This window comes from Terrapene carolina, unplaced genomic scaffold (assembly GCF_002925995.2).
Source record: "Terrapene carolina triunguis isolate 2854851 unplaced genomic scaffold, T_m_triunguis-2.0 Scaffold189, whole genome shotgun sequence".
In the NCBI taxonomy this organism is placed as follows: Eukaryota; Metazoa; Chordata; order Testudines; family Emydidae; genus Terrapene; species Terrapene triunguis.
Window position 1 is genome coordinate 6,387,326 of NW_020664540.1, and position 14,433 is coordinate 6,401,758.

At 39.0% G+C, this 14,433-nt stretch overlaps 1 protein-coding gene across 1 annotated transcript in view; it reads right to left on the bottom strand.

Annotated features, from left to right (window-relative positions):
• SYNE2 (spectrin repeat containing nuclear envelope protein 2) overlaps positions 1 to 14,433 on the bottom strand; it is a 199,090-nt gene that overhangs the window by 133,539 nt on the left and 51,118 nt on the right. The window contains exons 32-39 of the mRNA XM_026654293.1: positions 13,743 to 13,898; positions 11,927 to 12,192; positions 8,069 to 10,190; positions 6,571 to 6,893; positions 5,357 to 5,501; positions 3,791 to 4,006; positions 3,092 to 3,357; positions 2,148 to 2,316 (exon numbers count right to left, since the gene is read on the bottom strand). Coding sequence (XP_026510078.1) covers positions 2,148 to 2,316; positions 3,092 to 3,357; positions 3,791 to 4,006; positions 5,357 to 5,501; positions 6,571 to 6,893; positions 8,069 to 10,190; positions 11,927 to 12,192; positions 13,743 to 13,898 — 3,663 coding nt within the window. The remainder of the gene's footprint in view (positions 1 to 2,147; positions 2,317 to 3,091; positions 3,358 to 3,790; positions 4,007 to 5,356; positions 5,502 to 6,570; positions 6,894 to 8,068; positions 10,191 to 11,926; positions 12,193 to 13,742; positions 13,899 to 14,433) is intronic.

Below are 14,433 nucleotides of genomic sequence, written 5' to 3' on the forward strand. Positions count from 1 at the left end.
CACAATTAAGGATGTGCCAGTATTTATGGGCTCCCAAATAACCAGCATTTGAAAGAAAACAACTCTCTGACCTGCAGTAAGCAGAAAATATCCCTTTGTAAAATGGACTTCCATATCAGTATATAAATACAAACATGCAGTTAATACTTTTTAGCTGCAAAATTGTGGTATAGAAAAGCTTCCCAATTTTGTCCTAAAGAACTAGATAATAATGATGATGATTATTGTTTGTATTACTCTTGCACCTAAGAGCACTAGTCATGGACCAGGGCTCCACAGTGCTAGGTGCTGTACAAACAGAAGAAAAAGATGGTCCCTACCCCAAGGGGCTACATAACATTACCTCACTATCTGCAGCTTTATCCTACACGGGTGCTACTTTAAAACACGGCCAACTGCCTTAGATAGATAAATAAGCACTGCAGTTCATTTTTGTCAGTATTTCATAGACTAGAATCATAGAAATGTAGGTCTTGAAGTCCCTCCCCCTGCACTGAAGCAGGATTAAGAAACCTAATTGCAGTAGCCAAGGTGTTTCTTATATTAAATATAGGAAAGAGAATATTGCACATATTATTCTTATATATCTTTATTTTAAGTGAAATTGGGGGATTTTTCAGTACTCTCAGTAGAAGGAACACTGCAAATAATGAGGTTATGTTATTTAGTCAACTAAGGAAACTGACTTTTTTTTTTTTAAAGGGCATTGCTGATTCTTTTTCCCTCCAATTCCTGGCAGTGGTATTGGGAGTACGGTCTACACTGCTTCATTTTGCCAGGGGCATCCCTCCCGGTCAGTTTTCCACCCCTCATTCAGCTACAGCAAGCACAATGTAAGGAGTACAGCAGGAATTTAGAGACGGAAATGGTAGCCTTTTGCTCTTGGATACTATAAAAACCTCACTGAAATAGCAGCATTGACCTGCAAGTACTTACAGAGTGAAAAACAATTCTTACAGACAAGTTTGAAAGATTTCATCACAGTAATGCTAGCTCATGAACTCCCTAGATATGTATTTGTATATTCCACATTGTGTTAACTCCCAAAGAAATCCCCAAGCACATTATCACCATTCTCATATGTTCGTATGTTATTCCCTGCCCTCAACCCTTCGTCATCTTGTCTCTTCCAGTCTGTAAATTCTATGGGGCAGGGATTGTCACTCTGTGTTTGTACTGCACCCAGCACAACTGAGCCCCAGTCTTCACTGGGGCCTTCAGGGTCTACCGTAAATAAATGTATATTATAATATTAACCATCAATAACAATAATTAATCCACATAAGGGAGTTTGTGAAAGAAAACTACAGTTTAAATAAGCCACTCATGCAAGGTTAACAACAAATACATTTAAATGATATAAAGGTTTTAGAAAATGTGTTAAAACCCAGGTGTAAATCTAAAGGCTTGTCATGCACTAACTCTGTATAGACAAGCTGGGGTGTAAATCTACAGCGCAGTAGCTTGCTGCACACAAAGTCACCAAGTGGACCCTGCTGCTGTGCATAAAAGCTTTGCAATGCATTTTGATCTACTGCTGTTTGAAGTGGATTACGTTTGAAACAACAGGAGGTCAAAGTGCACTGCAGAACTTTTAGTGCACAACAGCAAGGTTCATATGGCCAGTTAATGTGTGGCACGCTACAGCACTGTAGATTTGCACCCCAGCTTGCCATGCACGATCTCTCTCTGTATAGACATGCCCTAAAACTGAAGGCGGTTGTGGTCCTGATAATGATCTCACTTACAAACATTTTACACCAGTGTAATCCATTGACTTCAGTGGAGCTACTGCCAATATACACTGCAAGAGATCAGAATCCGCCCCTTCGAAGATATCCTTGGGCAGGATGGGAGGAATGAGAAGATGTATATAAGCTGAGCAGCCATTTCTAAGTGAGAGAGGATTGGCTGAGTCCCTCCTTAGGATCAGAACAGGCCTCTGTAGCTGTGGCACATGATCAGGTCGCAAAGCTCTAGCTGGTTCCAAGCCACGGACATCGTAGAGCCAAGGATTTGGTCCGCATCCCACTGTGCTTATATATTTTGCCGCTGATTTCAATGGGAGCAGGCTCCAGCCCCCTGTGTGAAATTTAGTATCTAAAAGCAGAGACCAGCTACATACAATGTGACCGTCTTCTACTCACCTCCAACCCTGCTGCCTTTTCAGTAGACTCTTGTGACTCTCCCTCACGCAACAAAAATGAGGCCTTTTGTAATGAACTCCTCACAGCATTTATTTCTTCATTAATCTTGTCTCTTTCCTGAATCTCAGACTGCACAGATTTTTTATGTTTTTGAGCCTTTTGAGATAGCCTTAAAAAAAAAAAGAAGATTTGCATTGGGAAAACATTAATTATTAGTCTCAATATTAATTAGAAAGTGAAATATTCCAAAGAGTATTCTGCAAAATTAAATGCTGATATTTAAAAATATACATTTCGAACCAAATCTGTGCCTTAAAATGCATGTCTATATTTTGGCGTGCTTACTTTTTGGTACTTAAGTCACTTTTGACTTCACACTCTAAGTTTCTTTACATATGAATCTTCAGATAAAAGTAAATATAGTATGTTTAGTCAAGCAAATTGGGTAGGTCAGCCATCTAACTGTCCAATTTAGGCTTGACATAGAGCTTTCACACTTGCAGCTGAGATGTAGAGACACAGGCATTGAAAAGTAAGTGCACAAAGATTTAGACATCAAAGAGCAAGCATGAAGAAACACAAAAGTGTACAATTTTGCTCACAAATTTGGTAACCGGGTTGAGATCCCTTTGAAAATCTGGTACATGATGCAGTAATGAAGTGATAAAGATAAAAATTTGTATGCAAATACACAGACGGAGGCTGATTTTCACAGGTGCTGATACCTGCAACATCCCTTCCAGTCATTGGGAGCTGCAGGTCCTCAATACTTCTAAAATTCAAGATTTTACATCCTTCACATAATTTTAGCCCATATTTGAAGTCCATTAAACTTTTTGAAACATTCTCTTAGTACGAAGAAAATGCAAGTGAGCCAAGTAAAAAATTCTGCTATTAAGTAGTTCTGTGTAAGATGTTTTTGCAGTGTAGTTTCTTGCACGTACTTTTTACATCGATCTTGCATTGCATGTATCTCGTATCGAATGGGAACGTCTGCTTTTCTCTCAGTGTTTTCAGGCACATTCAGGATGCTTCTTATACGATGAAGTAGTAAAAGCAATAACAGTTGCTCTCTGTCCATGTTTTCCTCATAACAGTCCACATATTCTAGCAATTCTAAAAGTGCATCTGTGGAGGCCTTCTCTTTCTCTTTAGGACTTTCCGGTAGTTCTTCCTGAAGATTATCTAGAATTATTGCTTGCCGTTCCACCTAAATAAAGAATACAAGTATGAGATAAAGTGCACTTTCTTCGGCATTTCACATTATATTATGTCCTTGACATGCATATCAAACTCACACTAACAGCAATGGGAGCTCAGTGTGTGTACTGAGAGCTCAGGGCTTGATCCTGTAGGGTACTGAGCACTTTAGTTCTGATCCAACAAAGCACATAAGCACATGCATAGTTCAAACCCAATGAGTAGCCTGACTGAATTCAGCAGTTCAGTCTATAAATGTTTACATTGAGAAAAGGTAATAGATAATGGGACAGTCAGATGGTGTAAACTGACATATCTCCACTGACTTCAGGGGAGCTATACTGATTTTCACCAGCCAAAGATTTGGCCCCGTAATCTTCTTTAAGCATCCTGTTTTGTTATGTTTGTTCCCAAAATATTTGACAACCTGTTAAGCCACTTACTTCTTCATTGACAAATTTCCATTCCTGTTTTAGCTCCTCGCAGTTAATCTCCCATTCTTTTGCAGCCTCGAGCAAACCAAGCCACTTTCCCCACAGTGCTGACACAATCCTGACCAGCGTGCAGTCACTTCCTTTGCACACAATGCTCAGGTCTCCCGAGTCCCGTCTCAACGTCATTAGATCCTCTTCAGCCGAAAGAAGGTTAGAGACCAAAACCTTGATACAAATAATAAACAGAACAATATTGCATATCAGGATATCTAATAAAACAATTCCTTACATGATTAGTCTTCTGGGATAAATAACAGATACTTTGTTGTCTGATGCCTAGATACTATACCAATGAGCCAATTTTATATCGGATAACATAAGACAGACCGGGATAAACCAGACAGACAGAGAGAATCTGGGCAAGAGTTTGGAATATATAACAGTGGAAATAGTATTTGCTTATACAATATTTGCTATAGAGCACCAGCCTAACCACTTTTTACTTTATCCTCATAGTAGCATGGTGATAGCCACCTAACTAAGGTTCAACATCTCTAATATCTCTAACTTCCCCAAAAAGAAACCAATCCACTTGAGATGTCATATGCCACATCTCATTTTGAGTAAAGTTTTTCTGGAAGTTTTAAAAAAGCTCAAAAAGAGAATGTTAACATTATTGGGTGAAATCTTGGCTACATTTAAGACAATGGCAAAACTTCCACTGATCTTCATGGGGCTAGGATTTCACCCCCAGCATTTAAGAAGGTTCCTTATACACCTCTACCCCGATATAACGCGGCCCGATATAACACAAATTCGGATATAATGCGGTAAAGCAGCACTCCGGGGGGGCGGGGCTGCGCACTCTGGTAGATCAAAGCAAGTTCGACATAACGCGGTTTCGCCTATAACACGGTAAGATTTTTTGGCTCCCGAGGACAGCGTTATATTGAGGTAGAGGTGTATTTGACTTTTTGAACATTCTCCTTTTTTTGGGATCTTTGTTTTGTTAGTCCTGCAGAGAAATGCCTTTTACCAGGGATGAAGGGTGGGGGGTTGTTTTTATTTTCTAGGGGATTTTTTTCACAGGAGGAGTAATTATTGGGGAATTACAGATATAAAATATAAAAAGCCTGTGATGGGGTGTACAATACAACAGTAGGCCAGAAAAGGATTAAACTAGGGATTCTTTAACACAGGGATGTGAACAGGAGGCCGGGGAAGGGCCTTAGGGAAGTAGGAGGGAAGAAACAGTGAACTCTCTCCCTCTCCTCCCATTCCAAGGAGAAAACAAGGTCAAGGATCTTCTGGGTCTAGGCCTCAATCAAGAAGCATGGAGGAACTTGTGCTAAAAAATAATACATTTGCATGGATACAAAAGTATCTGAAACACAGATAAAGTTTATTTGGTAAACACTATGATATATACATCATATATGGCCCGTTTAAACCTAACCTCAGGAAAACATAGGCCTATCAACTCCACTTCTACTCTTTGTGTTTCAAGACCTAATGAGTCTGTTTGGATCATTGTTTTGTACAGGGGTTTTGTAGCTACTTCAGAGTCACGCTTACCTTGCTTTGTTCCAAGTGCTCCAGAGCTTCCTTATAAGACCTTGGAATTTGGGACAAAGATTGTCCAAGAATCTTTTCCAGTTCATTAAGATTAGCACATACCTTCTCTTTGATTTTTGTGTAGCTTTTGTATTTTTCAAAGCACCTATGAAACACAATTAGCAAACTACTCAAACTTTACTATAATTCCTCCTTGCCTCAGTTTTAATGCACGGTGTAATAATAAATGTAACAAACAAACAGATCTGAACAAATATATCTTTTAAAGCAATACTTGCCGAATATTTTAGGTTTGATATCAGAGATACCTCAAAAATTGAGGTATACAATGGCCTCCAGATACCAATTATTTTTTTCTTTTACCCACCACCCTGTTGCAAAGAAATAATGTATATGAACATACACACACACCAATTGTGTATGTAGGACCTGAAGACGTTCGTGCTCTCCTGTTGCTCGGCCGGGGAGCAGCCCAAAAGAAGAAGAATTCAACAAGTCCTGTTCCCAGAGTTGCTTTTCACGTTATTATTGACATAATCAAAGACATTAGATCACAAGCAAAGAATTAAACAAACAAAAAAAGCAAAAAGATAAAATGAGCTTTCAGTACACGTATCTGAGGGCCGGGAACAGAAGACACTGTGTTCTGCGTGTTGATTTTGCCTTGACTATCTCCAGTTACACCTCTACCACAATATAACGCGACCCGATATAACACGAATTCGGATATAATGCGGTAAAGCAGTGCTCTGGGGGGACAGGGCTGCGCACTCCGGCGGATCAGAGCAAGTTCGATATAATGCGGTTTCACCTATAACGCGGTAAGATTTTTTGGCTCCTGAGGACAGCATTATATCAGGGTAGAGGTGTACTAGAATGGCCTGTGAAAGGGGCATGTTAGGCTAACTGTTGTACCAGAGGCAAAGCCTCAGATTATGGAGATGCTCTGTCTCCCTGTTTGATCCCTGCACCAGACTCAGTGCTGGCTGGTATACTTATTTGAATATATTCAAAGCAAATGCTTTATACATTAATTTAAATATGCCTCGTCTAGAGTAATTTTCACACATTAGAATAGCATCTGGGAACAGCATGTATTTGCACAGAGCCATTTTTATTAAACTATAAGGATCCATCACAGTAAAAACGAGATTCCACCTTTACTGTCAATCATCTTCCTTGTATCATTGCCTACATAGATCACTTAAACCTACCTCTGCATATCAGTTCTCTTTCTTTGCGCCTTCTCCCTTAGTATTGAATTCTTAGTGACTAGCTCACTTAAAGTATTTTTCAGTTGTGGTTTGGCACTTGGTTTAATTATGTTTTCCAGTTTGGAGGTCAGATCCTCTATGTCTGCCTTTGCAGACTCAAATTCTTCTTGTTTCCAATGTAGAATTTGGCAGGACTCTTCTAGGCTACCAAGATCAACTTTTGCTGAGAGAATTCTGGCTTCATATTCAGTGAGGAGATCCACAGCCCTTTGGACAGCTTTGGTATAAAGTTTAACATTCTCATGAGCTTCATCTATGGCATTCTGAAAGCATTTAAGAGACAAAATGATCAATCAAGAAAAACTGCAGGACACAATGGATTGCAAAATGGCCATTTCAGAGAAATGACATGAGTCGGCCTGGCAGGTGATGCTCTCAGAGGCCATTGGGGGTATGTCTACGCGGGGATAAAAAAACCACCGCTGGCCTGGGTCAGCTGACTTGGACTCACACGGCTCAGGCGCCAGGGCTGAAAAATTGCTGTGTAGACGTTCAGGCTTGGGATGGAGCCCAAGCTCTGTGACTCTGCGAGGATGGAGGGCCCTAGAGCTCATGCTCTAGCCTGAGCCCAAACATCTACACAGCAATTTTTAGCCCCATGAGCCCGAGTCAGCTGACCCAGACCAGCCGGGGGTATGCCACAGGGCTTTTATCCCAGTGTAGAAGTACCATGGGACAGAGTCAGGAAGCATGGTAAGTACATGACACTTTCGTGCCAGCAAGTCATAGCAGTGTTGCAATCTTAGAATGACTGATCACACTCACAGTCGCAGGGTGAGTGCTGAAATTTCAGCTGTTGCCAAAGTACTGTGGGGTAGGGGTGGTAGGGAGCAGGGCTTTGTTAATGGAAACTGCATTCCTGACTAAGGAGTGGATGAAAGCCCTAGAGCCTTCATACAGACTTGGGAAGATGAGGATACCTGTGCATATTACCCTTAGTAATGTCCATAAAGCAAAGGAAAGCCCACATGTGTATACTCAGGGCTGCTCTCATCTATCCAAAGGGGCCATAATCCATTCCGAGACTGCACTTTTCTGTGACCTCTCCCAATCCCCTCCACACACTCAAATATATGTGGCTGGGGATTCCCCCAAGCCAGGGAAATGACAAGCAGGGTGGATATGGCAGCTTTCTGCTCCCTGTATGCCACTGGAATGGCGCAAAAGAAGTGCAACAGGCCAGAGAATCTGGCACTGTTTGATTATAGTAAGTTTAACACAAATAATTTCGTTCATTGGCATCATGATCTAAAAAGTAACTAATAATCCAACCACTCCTGAGACGGCTATGAAGGTTTCAATCTTAATCAGTTACTTGACTTAACAGAGTATCTACAAGTCATGAAAATATTAACACTGTAGTGAGGATACTCCTGGACAGATAATCAAGACTTACAAAAGGATGTACAATCTTATTTACTCTACTAAAGATACTTACTACACGGGAAGCAATATCTGTCTTCAGCTGTATTTCAAGATCTTCCAGTTCATCTAATTTTGCTTCTATACCAGCAATAAAATAAGATTTTTCTTCTTGCTTTTCTTTCTCTTTACCCACTAGATCTTTCAGGGCACAAAATTCTGCTTGCACCGTGTCTTGCATTGCTTCACAATGCATCTTTTCATACTGAATTTTTTTCATTTCCAAGTCTACCAGAAGAGGCTGCTGAAACTCAGATTTAATCTTCTTTATGGTATGTAATGTGTATTCCAATTTGCTCTGGAAATCTTGTTTATTTACATACTCTGCCTGAAGATCCACTATCATGTTTTGGAAAAATTGATGCAACTCATCAATATCTTCCTCCAGTCTCTTTATTTGCTGTGTCTTAGCCTCTTTGAGTGATACATCAAAGACTTCATTTATATTTAATTGATTTACTGCCTCCTGGATTAAGTACCTGATTTGTTGAACTCTGTGGCACAAAATTTGTGCTGATATAAAATTGGTTTCTGTGGAAGAGCCAGGGCTATTTGTTAGTATGTCAGCTTCATTCTTTATACTGGATGTCATGGCCTGGATTTCATTTAGCAATGCTTGATGCCTGTCATATTCTATAACAAAGTTGTCAAAGCATTTAATCTTCCCTTCAAGTTTATTTTTAATTTCAAGAAATAGAGTTTGCAATTCATCATGGTGTGAAGTGTCCCAATTTAGCCTTATAAAATCAAATATTTCCTTGTACTTCGTTATTTGTATCAAACTAGATTGAACAGCTAAGGTTCTCTCTTTAAGCACATTGAGTTTATCCTTAACTTCTTCTTTTACACTTAATATTTCCTCTCTCTCCAGTTTCAATACATCACACCATAGATCATTAAGCTCCTGATGCAATGAAGTTATTCTTTCAGAGAGATCTGTGTAGACAGCTATCTTTTTTTCCACTGTATGGCATTTATTCTGGATTAACTTCTGTATTTTCCTAGCTCTATTCTTAAGGCATCTTAATTGGTCAGTTAGAAATAATTGTTCGAATATGTTTAGCTCCCCATGTGAGTGCTCACTCTCTTGGAGATGTGATGAGATGAGACCTTCCATCTTCTGTATTTCCTTTGAAAGCTCCTTTAAAATGACATGTAAAGTGCCTAGCTCAGAGCACGTGATTGTTTGATTTAGGTCAGGAATGGTCACTGTCTCAGCACTTTGAAGCTGGCTGTGAACTCTTTCTATGTCTGCAATAAGCCTCTGCCTTTTTTCCAGTTGGAATTCTAGCTGTTGTAATCTTTGAGCTGATTTTAAAACAAGCGCCTGGTATGAATTCTGTAATTCTTGTAACAGGGCGCTCAGGTCAGTAACTTCCTCTGGATTCAAATCAGGAATGATACATTGGGTCTCATCAGCCAGTGACCCAATAGTAGACTCTTTGTCTATCGCTGCACTGTTCACAGCCTTGCAATTTCTGATCTGTATTTTAATATCATCTGGGAAAAGTGCTGCCTTCTGATCAAGAGAAAACAATGAATCTTTGACCCATGATATATTCTCTTTCATCCTTCTCATGATTTCGTATTTCTTGGGATCACAGCTAAGGAACTGAACATCCTCCTGAGGAGTTTGGTGCTCCAATACTTCCAACTGATTCTGCAAATCATTTATTGAATTTTCCAAAGTTTTCTTTTCTTCCTCACTCCAAATCCTTTTCATCTGCAGCTCAGTGCTTCTTTTTAACAAAGAAACACTGTGTTTAATGGCTTGCAGCTCTGAGGTCCAAAATACTGGACACTTGGTTTTTTGTCCATCTGGGGAACTCAACCCAGCTTGTAAGTGCTGCTGGTGCTCTATCAACTTTTGAATGTCCTGTGCTTTGTTCATGAGAAGGTTAAATTCGTCAATTTCTGACACAAGTTGATAACGTTTCTTTTGCACTGATTGCTCTATGTGTTCCCACCATCGCTCAAGTTGTTTCACTTGGCTTTCTGTTAATTCCTTATCTAGGCATGTCAGATACCTAGATAAATTATCTTGTTCAGTTTTCAGCTTGTTTAAAGTGTCTCTCTCCTTCTGTACTGAATCCATACATTTTTTAATTTTCTCCAGAACTGTGTTGCTCATAGGACCCCTGTCAATAAAATTATCAAGATTTAAAACAATCTTCCAGAATTAGAATTAGAAGAATTAGACACGTTTTTAAATGAGAATTTTGTTGTATACCCACCAACCAGAAAATTATTCACTCAGAAAAGTAATCAATATACATTTTCCTTTTTTAAAATTTTCTTAACCTGGTAAGTTATACTTTTTACAGTATACAGTTATTTCCCACGTAATCCCAGGAAGAGTTGACTATCCTTTCCAATTACTGCAATAACAATAATTTCCAGTGTATGAACTGCATAGGAATAATATTCACTAACGTAATGTGTGCAGTTCTTTAGAGGAGTTATCTTGTAGCCCACTTTTAAAGCTAAACAAAAAGTAAACTTCAATAACAATATTAAATCAGTTGTGGGTAAATTAACACTGTTGTATAGTAACTTCCAATGTAAAAATGAATGGAAAAGTTTGGAATCAATTATAAGATTCACATTTATTGAGGCTGAATCAATCTATTTGATTAAATCGATAAGACTTTTGCTCCTAAGACTGCTTTTGAAAATCCTACCTTAAATCCATTTAATAGTTTATATTTTAATTCAATTCTGTGCAACCACTTAAACATAAACAAATAATTCCATAAGTAATTTTTAAAGTGTTTTCAAATAAACTGGCTCATTATTATGATTTATAGGTTAGTTCCATACCTTGAAGGCTAATTTGAAAAACATACTAAATATGAAAGTGTACTGGTTATCTTTGGCTTAGTACTGGCAGATTTAGAATCATAGAATATCAGGGTTGGAAGGGACCTCAGGAGGTCATCTAGTCCAACCTCCTACTCAAAGCAGGACCAATTCCCAGACAGATTTTTGCCCCAGATCCCTAAATGGCCCCCTCCAGGATTGAAATAACAACCCTGGGTTTAGCAGGCCAATGCTCAAATCTTCTGACTACAGAAAATAACACTGTCCCTATCAGTTAAAGTTCATTTGCAGAATATGAAAATATTTCAGTAAACAGCAAATGGGTACCTGATCTTCTTAATGTGTCAGATTTTTTAAAAATAATACCTTTTACCTCCTATTTTTGTCATTTGTTAACAAAGAAAGATGGCGATCTATTTTGTATCTGCCATGACTTCGGAAAAAATATTTTAATAATACAGCACTTAGATAGTAAATTTTGCAGGGTAGGGACCATCTGTTTGTTATGTGTCTGTAAAGCATGTAACTCAATGAGGCTAGGATCTCTAGATGCTAGCATAGCAAAAAGTAATAAATAATAATAATAGTTTTCATAGCCATTGTTACTGAAGTGCTCTAGATGCAATGTAATGTTATTACCAATATACTAATTGGTTTGGACTAAACCAATTTTTGCTCTGTCCTTATATAACTTATATAACAGGGAGGGATAGCTCAGTGGTTTGAGCATTGGCCTGCTAAACCCAGGCTTGTGAGTTCAATCCTTGAGGGGACCACTTAAGGATCTGGGGCAAAATCAGTACTTGGTCCTGCTAGTGAAGGCAGGGGGCTGGACTCGATGACCTTTCAGGGTCCCTTCCAGTTCTATTAGATAGATAAGTAACTTCAGTTAAATCAATACAGTGCCATATTCAGATTTCAGTTATACCAGTGCATACCTAGAGTAACTTCATTTAGGTTGATTTACATCAGTTACACTGATGTAAATCACTGATGTAATAGAGATCCAAGTGTGGTCCCCATAGAGTAAACTAAAAAAGTTCCTTGTACTTACATTTTTATGTTTTCTTTTTCTGTTGATAAACTTTTCATTGAAGACTGAACAGCAGACAGATTTTCCTGATAATCATTAACTAGATGATAATGGTGTTGCTTAACCTTCTTAATGGCTTCCAATTCTTGAAGCAACCTGTCCCAGCAAGAAACAATACATTCTGTGCTTTGCAGGTTTGATGTGCTCATTTCTGTTGTGTTGGGTGACAACTCTTGCCTCAGAGACAAAGCCGTGGCTCTCTGTTTTTCCAGTTCAGTGTATAAATTCTACAGTCACATCCACAAACAGTGAAAAAAAGAAAGAGAATTAAAGAGAATTTTCACCATTTTTACTTCCTACCGTCTTTACAAAATATGGTTAAAATTGCAGTTTTGTGTACACATGAACACACATGCATGCTCAGTTACATGTGAGCATACACACAGATGCACATAGGCACATGCATGTACATACACACATAATCACATATATACGTACAATTGCACATCAGCAGACAAGTATAAAACAGGTATATTTGCATGCAAAGACAAACATTTACAGATATATAGTTTATGCAGATGGATTTACACAAACTATGTTTTCACACGGTTGATCATAGAATCATAGAAATGTAGGGCTAGAAGGGACCTTGAGAGGTCATCAAATCCAGCCCATTGCACTGAGGCAGGACCAAGTAGACCTAGACCATCTCTGACAGATGTTTGTCCAATGGTTTATTAAAAACCTCCAACGGAGATTCCACAACTTCCATTGGAAGCCCATGCCAGAACTTGACTACCCTTACAGTTAGAAATTTTTTCCTAATATCTAGTTTAAATTGCCCTTGCTGCAGATTAAGCCCATTATTTTTTGTGGATCTAGATAACAATTAATCACTGAACTCTATAAAATAGCTCTTAATATATTTGAAGACTGTTATCAGGGCTTATCTCAAGACTCAATGTGCCCAGTTTTTTCAGCCTTTCCTCTTAGGTCAGGTTTTCTCAACCTTTCATCATTTTTGTTGCTCTCCACTGGACTCTCTCCAATTTGTCCACGTCCTTCCTAAATTGTGGCACTCAGAATTGGACACAGCACTGCAGCTCAGGCCTTGCGAAGTGCCGAGTAGAGCCGGACAATTACTTCCCATGTCTTACATACAACACTCTTATTAATACACCCCAGAATTATATTAGCCTTTTTCGCAACTCCATCAGGTTGTTGGCTTATAGTCAATTTGTGATCCACTATAAACCCCAGGTCCTTTTCAGCGCTATTACTGCCTAGCAAGTTATTCCTCATTTTGTAGTTGTGCATTTGATTTTTCCTTCCTAAGGGAAGTACTTCGAACTTGCCTTTACTGAATTTCATCTTGCTGATTTCAGACCAATTCTCGAATTTGTCCAGGTTGTTTTGAATTCTAATCCTGTCCTCCAAAATGCTAGCAACACCCCCCAGCTTGGTGTCACCTGCAAATTTTATAAGTATACTCTCCACTCCATTATCTAAGTTATTAATGAAAATATTGAATAGTTCTGGATCCTTGACTGTCCCCTGCGAAACCCCACTAGATACACATGCCCAGTTTGACAGCAAACCATTGATAACTGTTTGAGTACAGTCTTTCATCCAGTTGGGCACCCACTTTATAGTAATTTCATCTAGATCACATTTCCCTAGTTTGCTTACAAGGATGTCATGTGGGACTGTGTCATTAGTCCAATGTAGAATGAGACTATATGTAACAGTTTAATAGTTTTGTGATTAGCTATATTATACCACATTGAATAAACTCATCTATGTAATTAGTGAGGGAATGAGTTTGCTGGTTCCATACCTCTATCTCTTTTAGTTGCTCACTTACTAACACAACATCCAATTCTGCAGTTTGATTTTTCAGCTCAGCGACCTTTTGTTCCTCCCCAATATATTCAGCATTTGCTTGGGCTTCAGGAAGAAGCTGTTTCTGGAAAACCATTTCCACATTTGAACCCTGGAATGTAAAACAGAATTTTTCATTCTGCAATATACATAACAATGAAGGATCTCTACTTTTATTGTTTCTACTTAGCCCCATGTGTTCCAGCTATGCCCAAATCCTGCCACTCTTTCCTCCACAGCATCTCTACAACCCATTCTTTTCTTTCTGTCCCTGCAGCTAAAATTCTCATACAGACCCTTGTCCTCTCCTGCTTGGATTATCTCAGCCTGCTCTTCTATGGTCTCCCAGATCATTCACTAATACAGTTCATACAAGTGCTAAGATGTTGCCCATCATTCTGATGATGTCATCACCACTTTGAATTCCTCCTCAGCTTACCCTCCTCCATTGCATCTTCTTCAGGCTATTTATCACTGTCCTGCTTAACTCTCTCCCACCCTACTCATCTGCTCTTGTTTCACTTTGCTCCCAAACCCCCTTTGTTTAGCAGTGATGCCAGCCTCAGCACATCATTTGTTTCCTTTGTCATAACCATCTCCATGCTCCCCATACATGGAATGCCCTTTCTTGACCATTTGCAAGATCA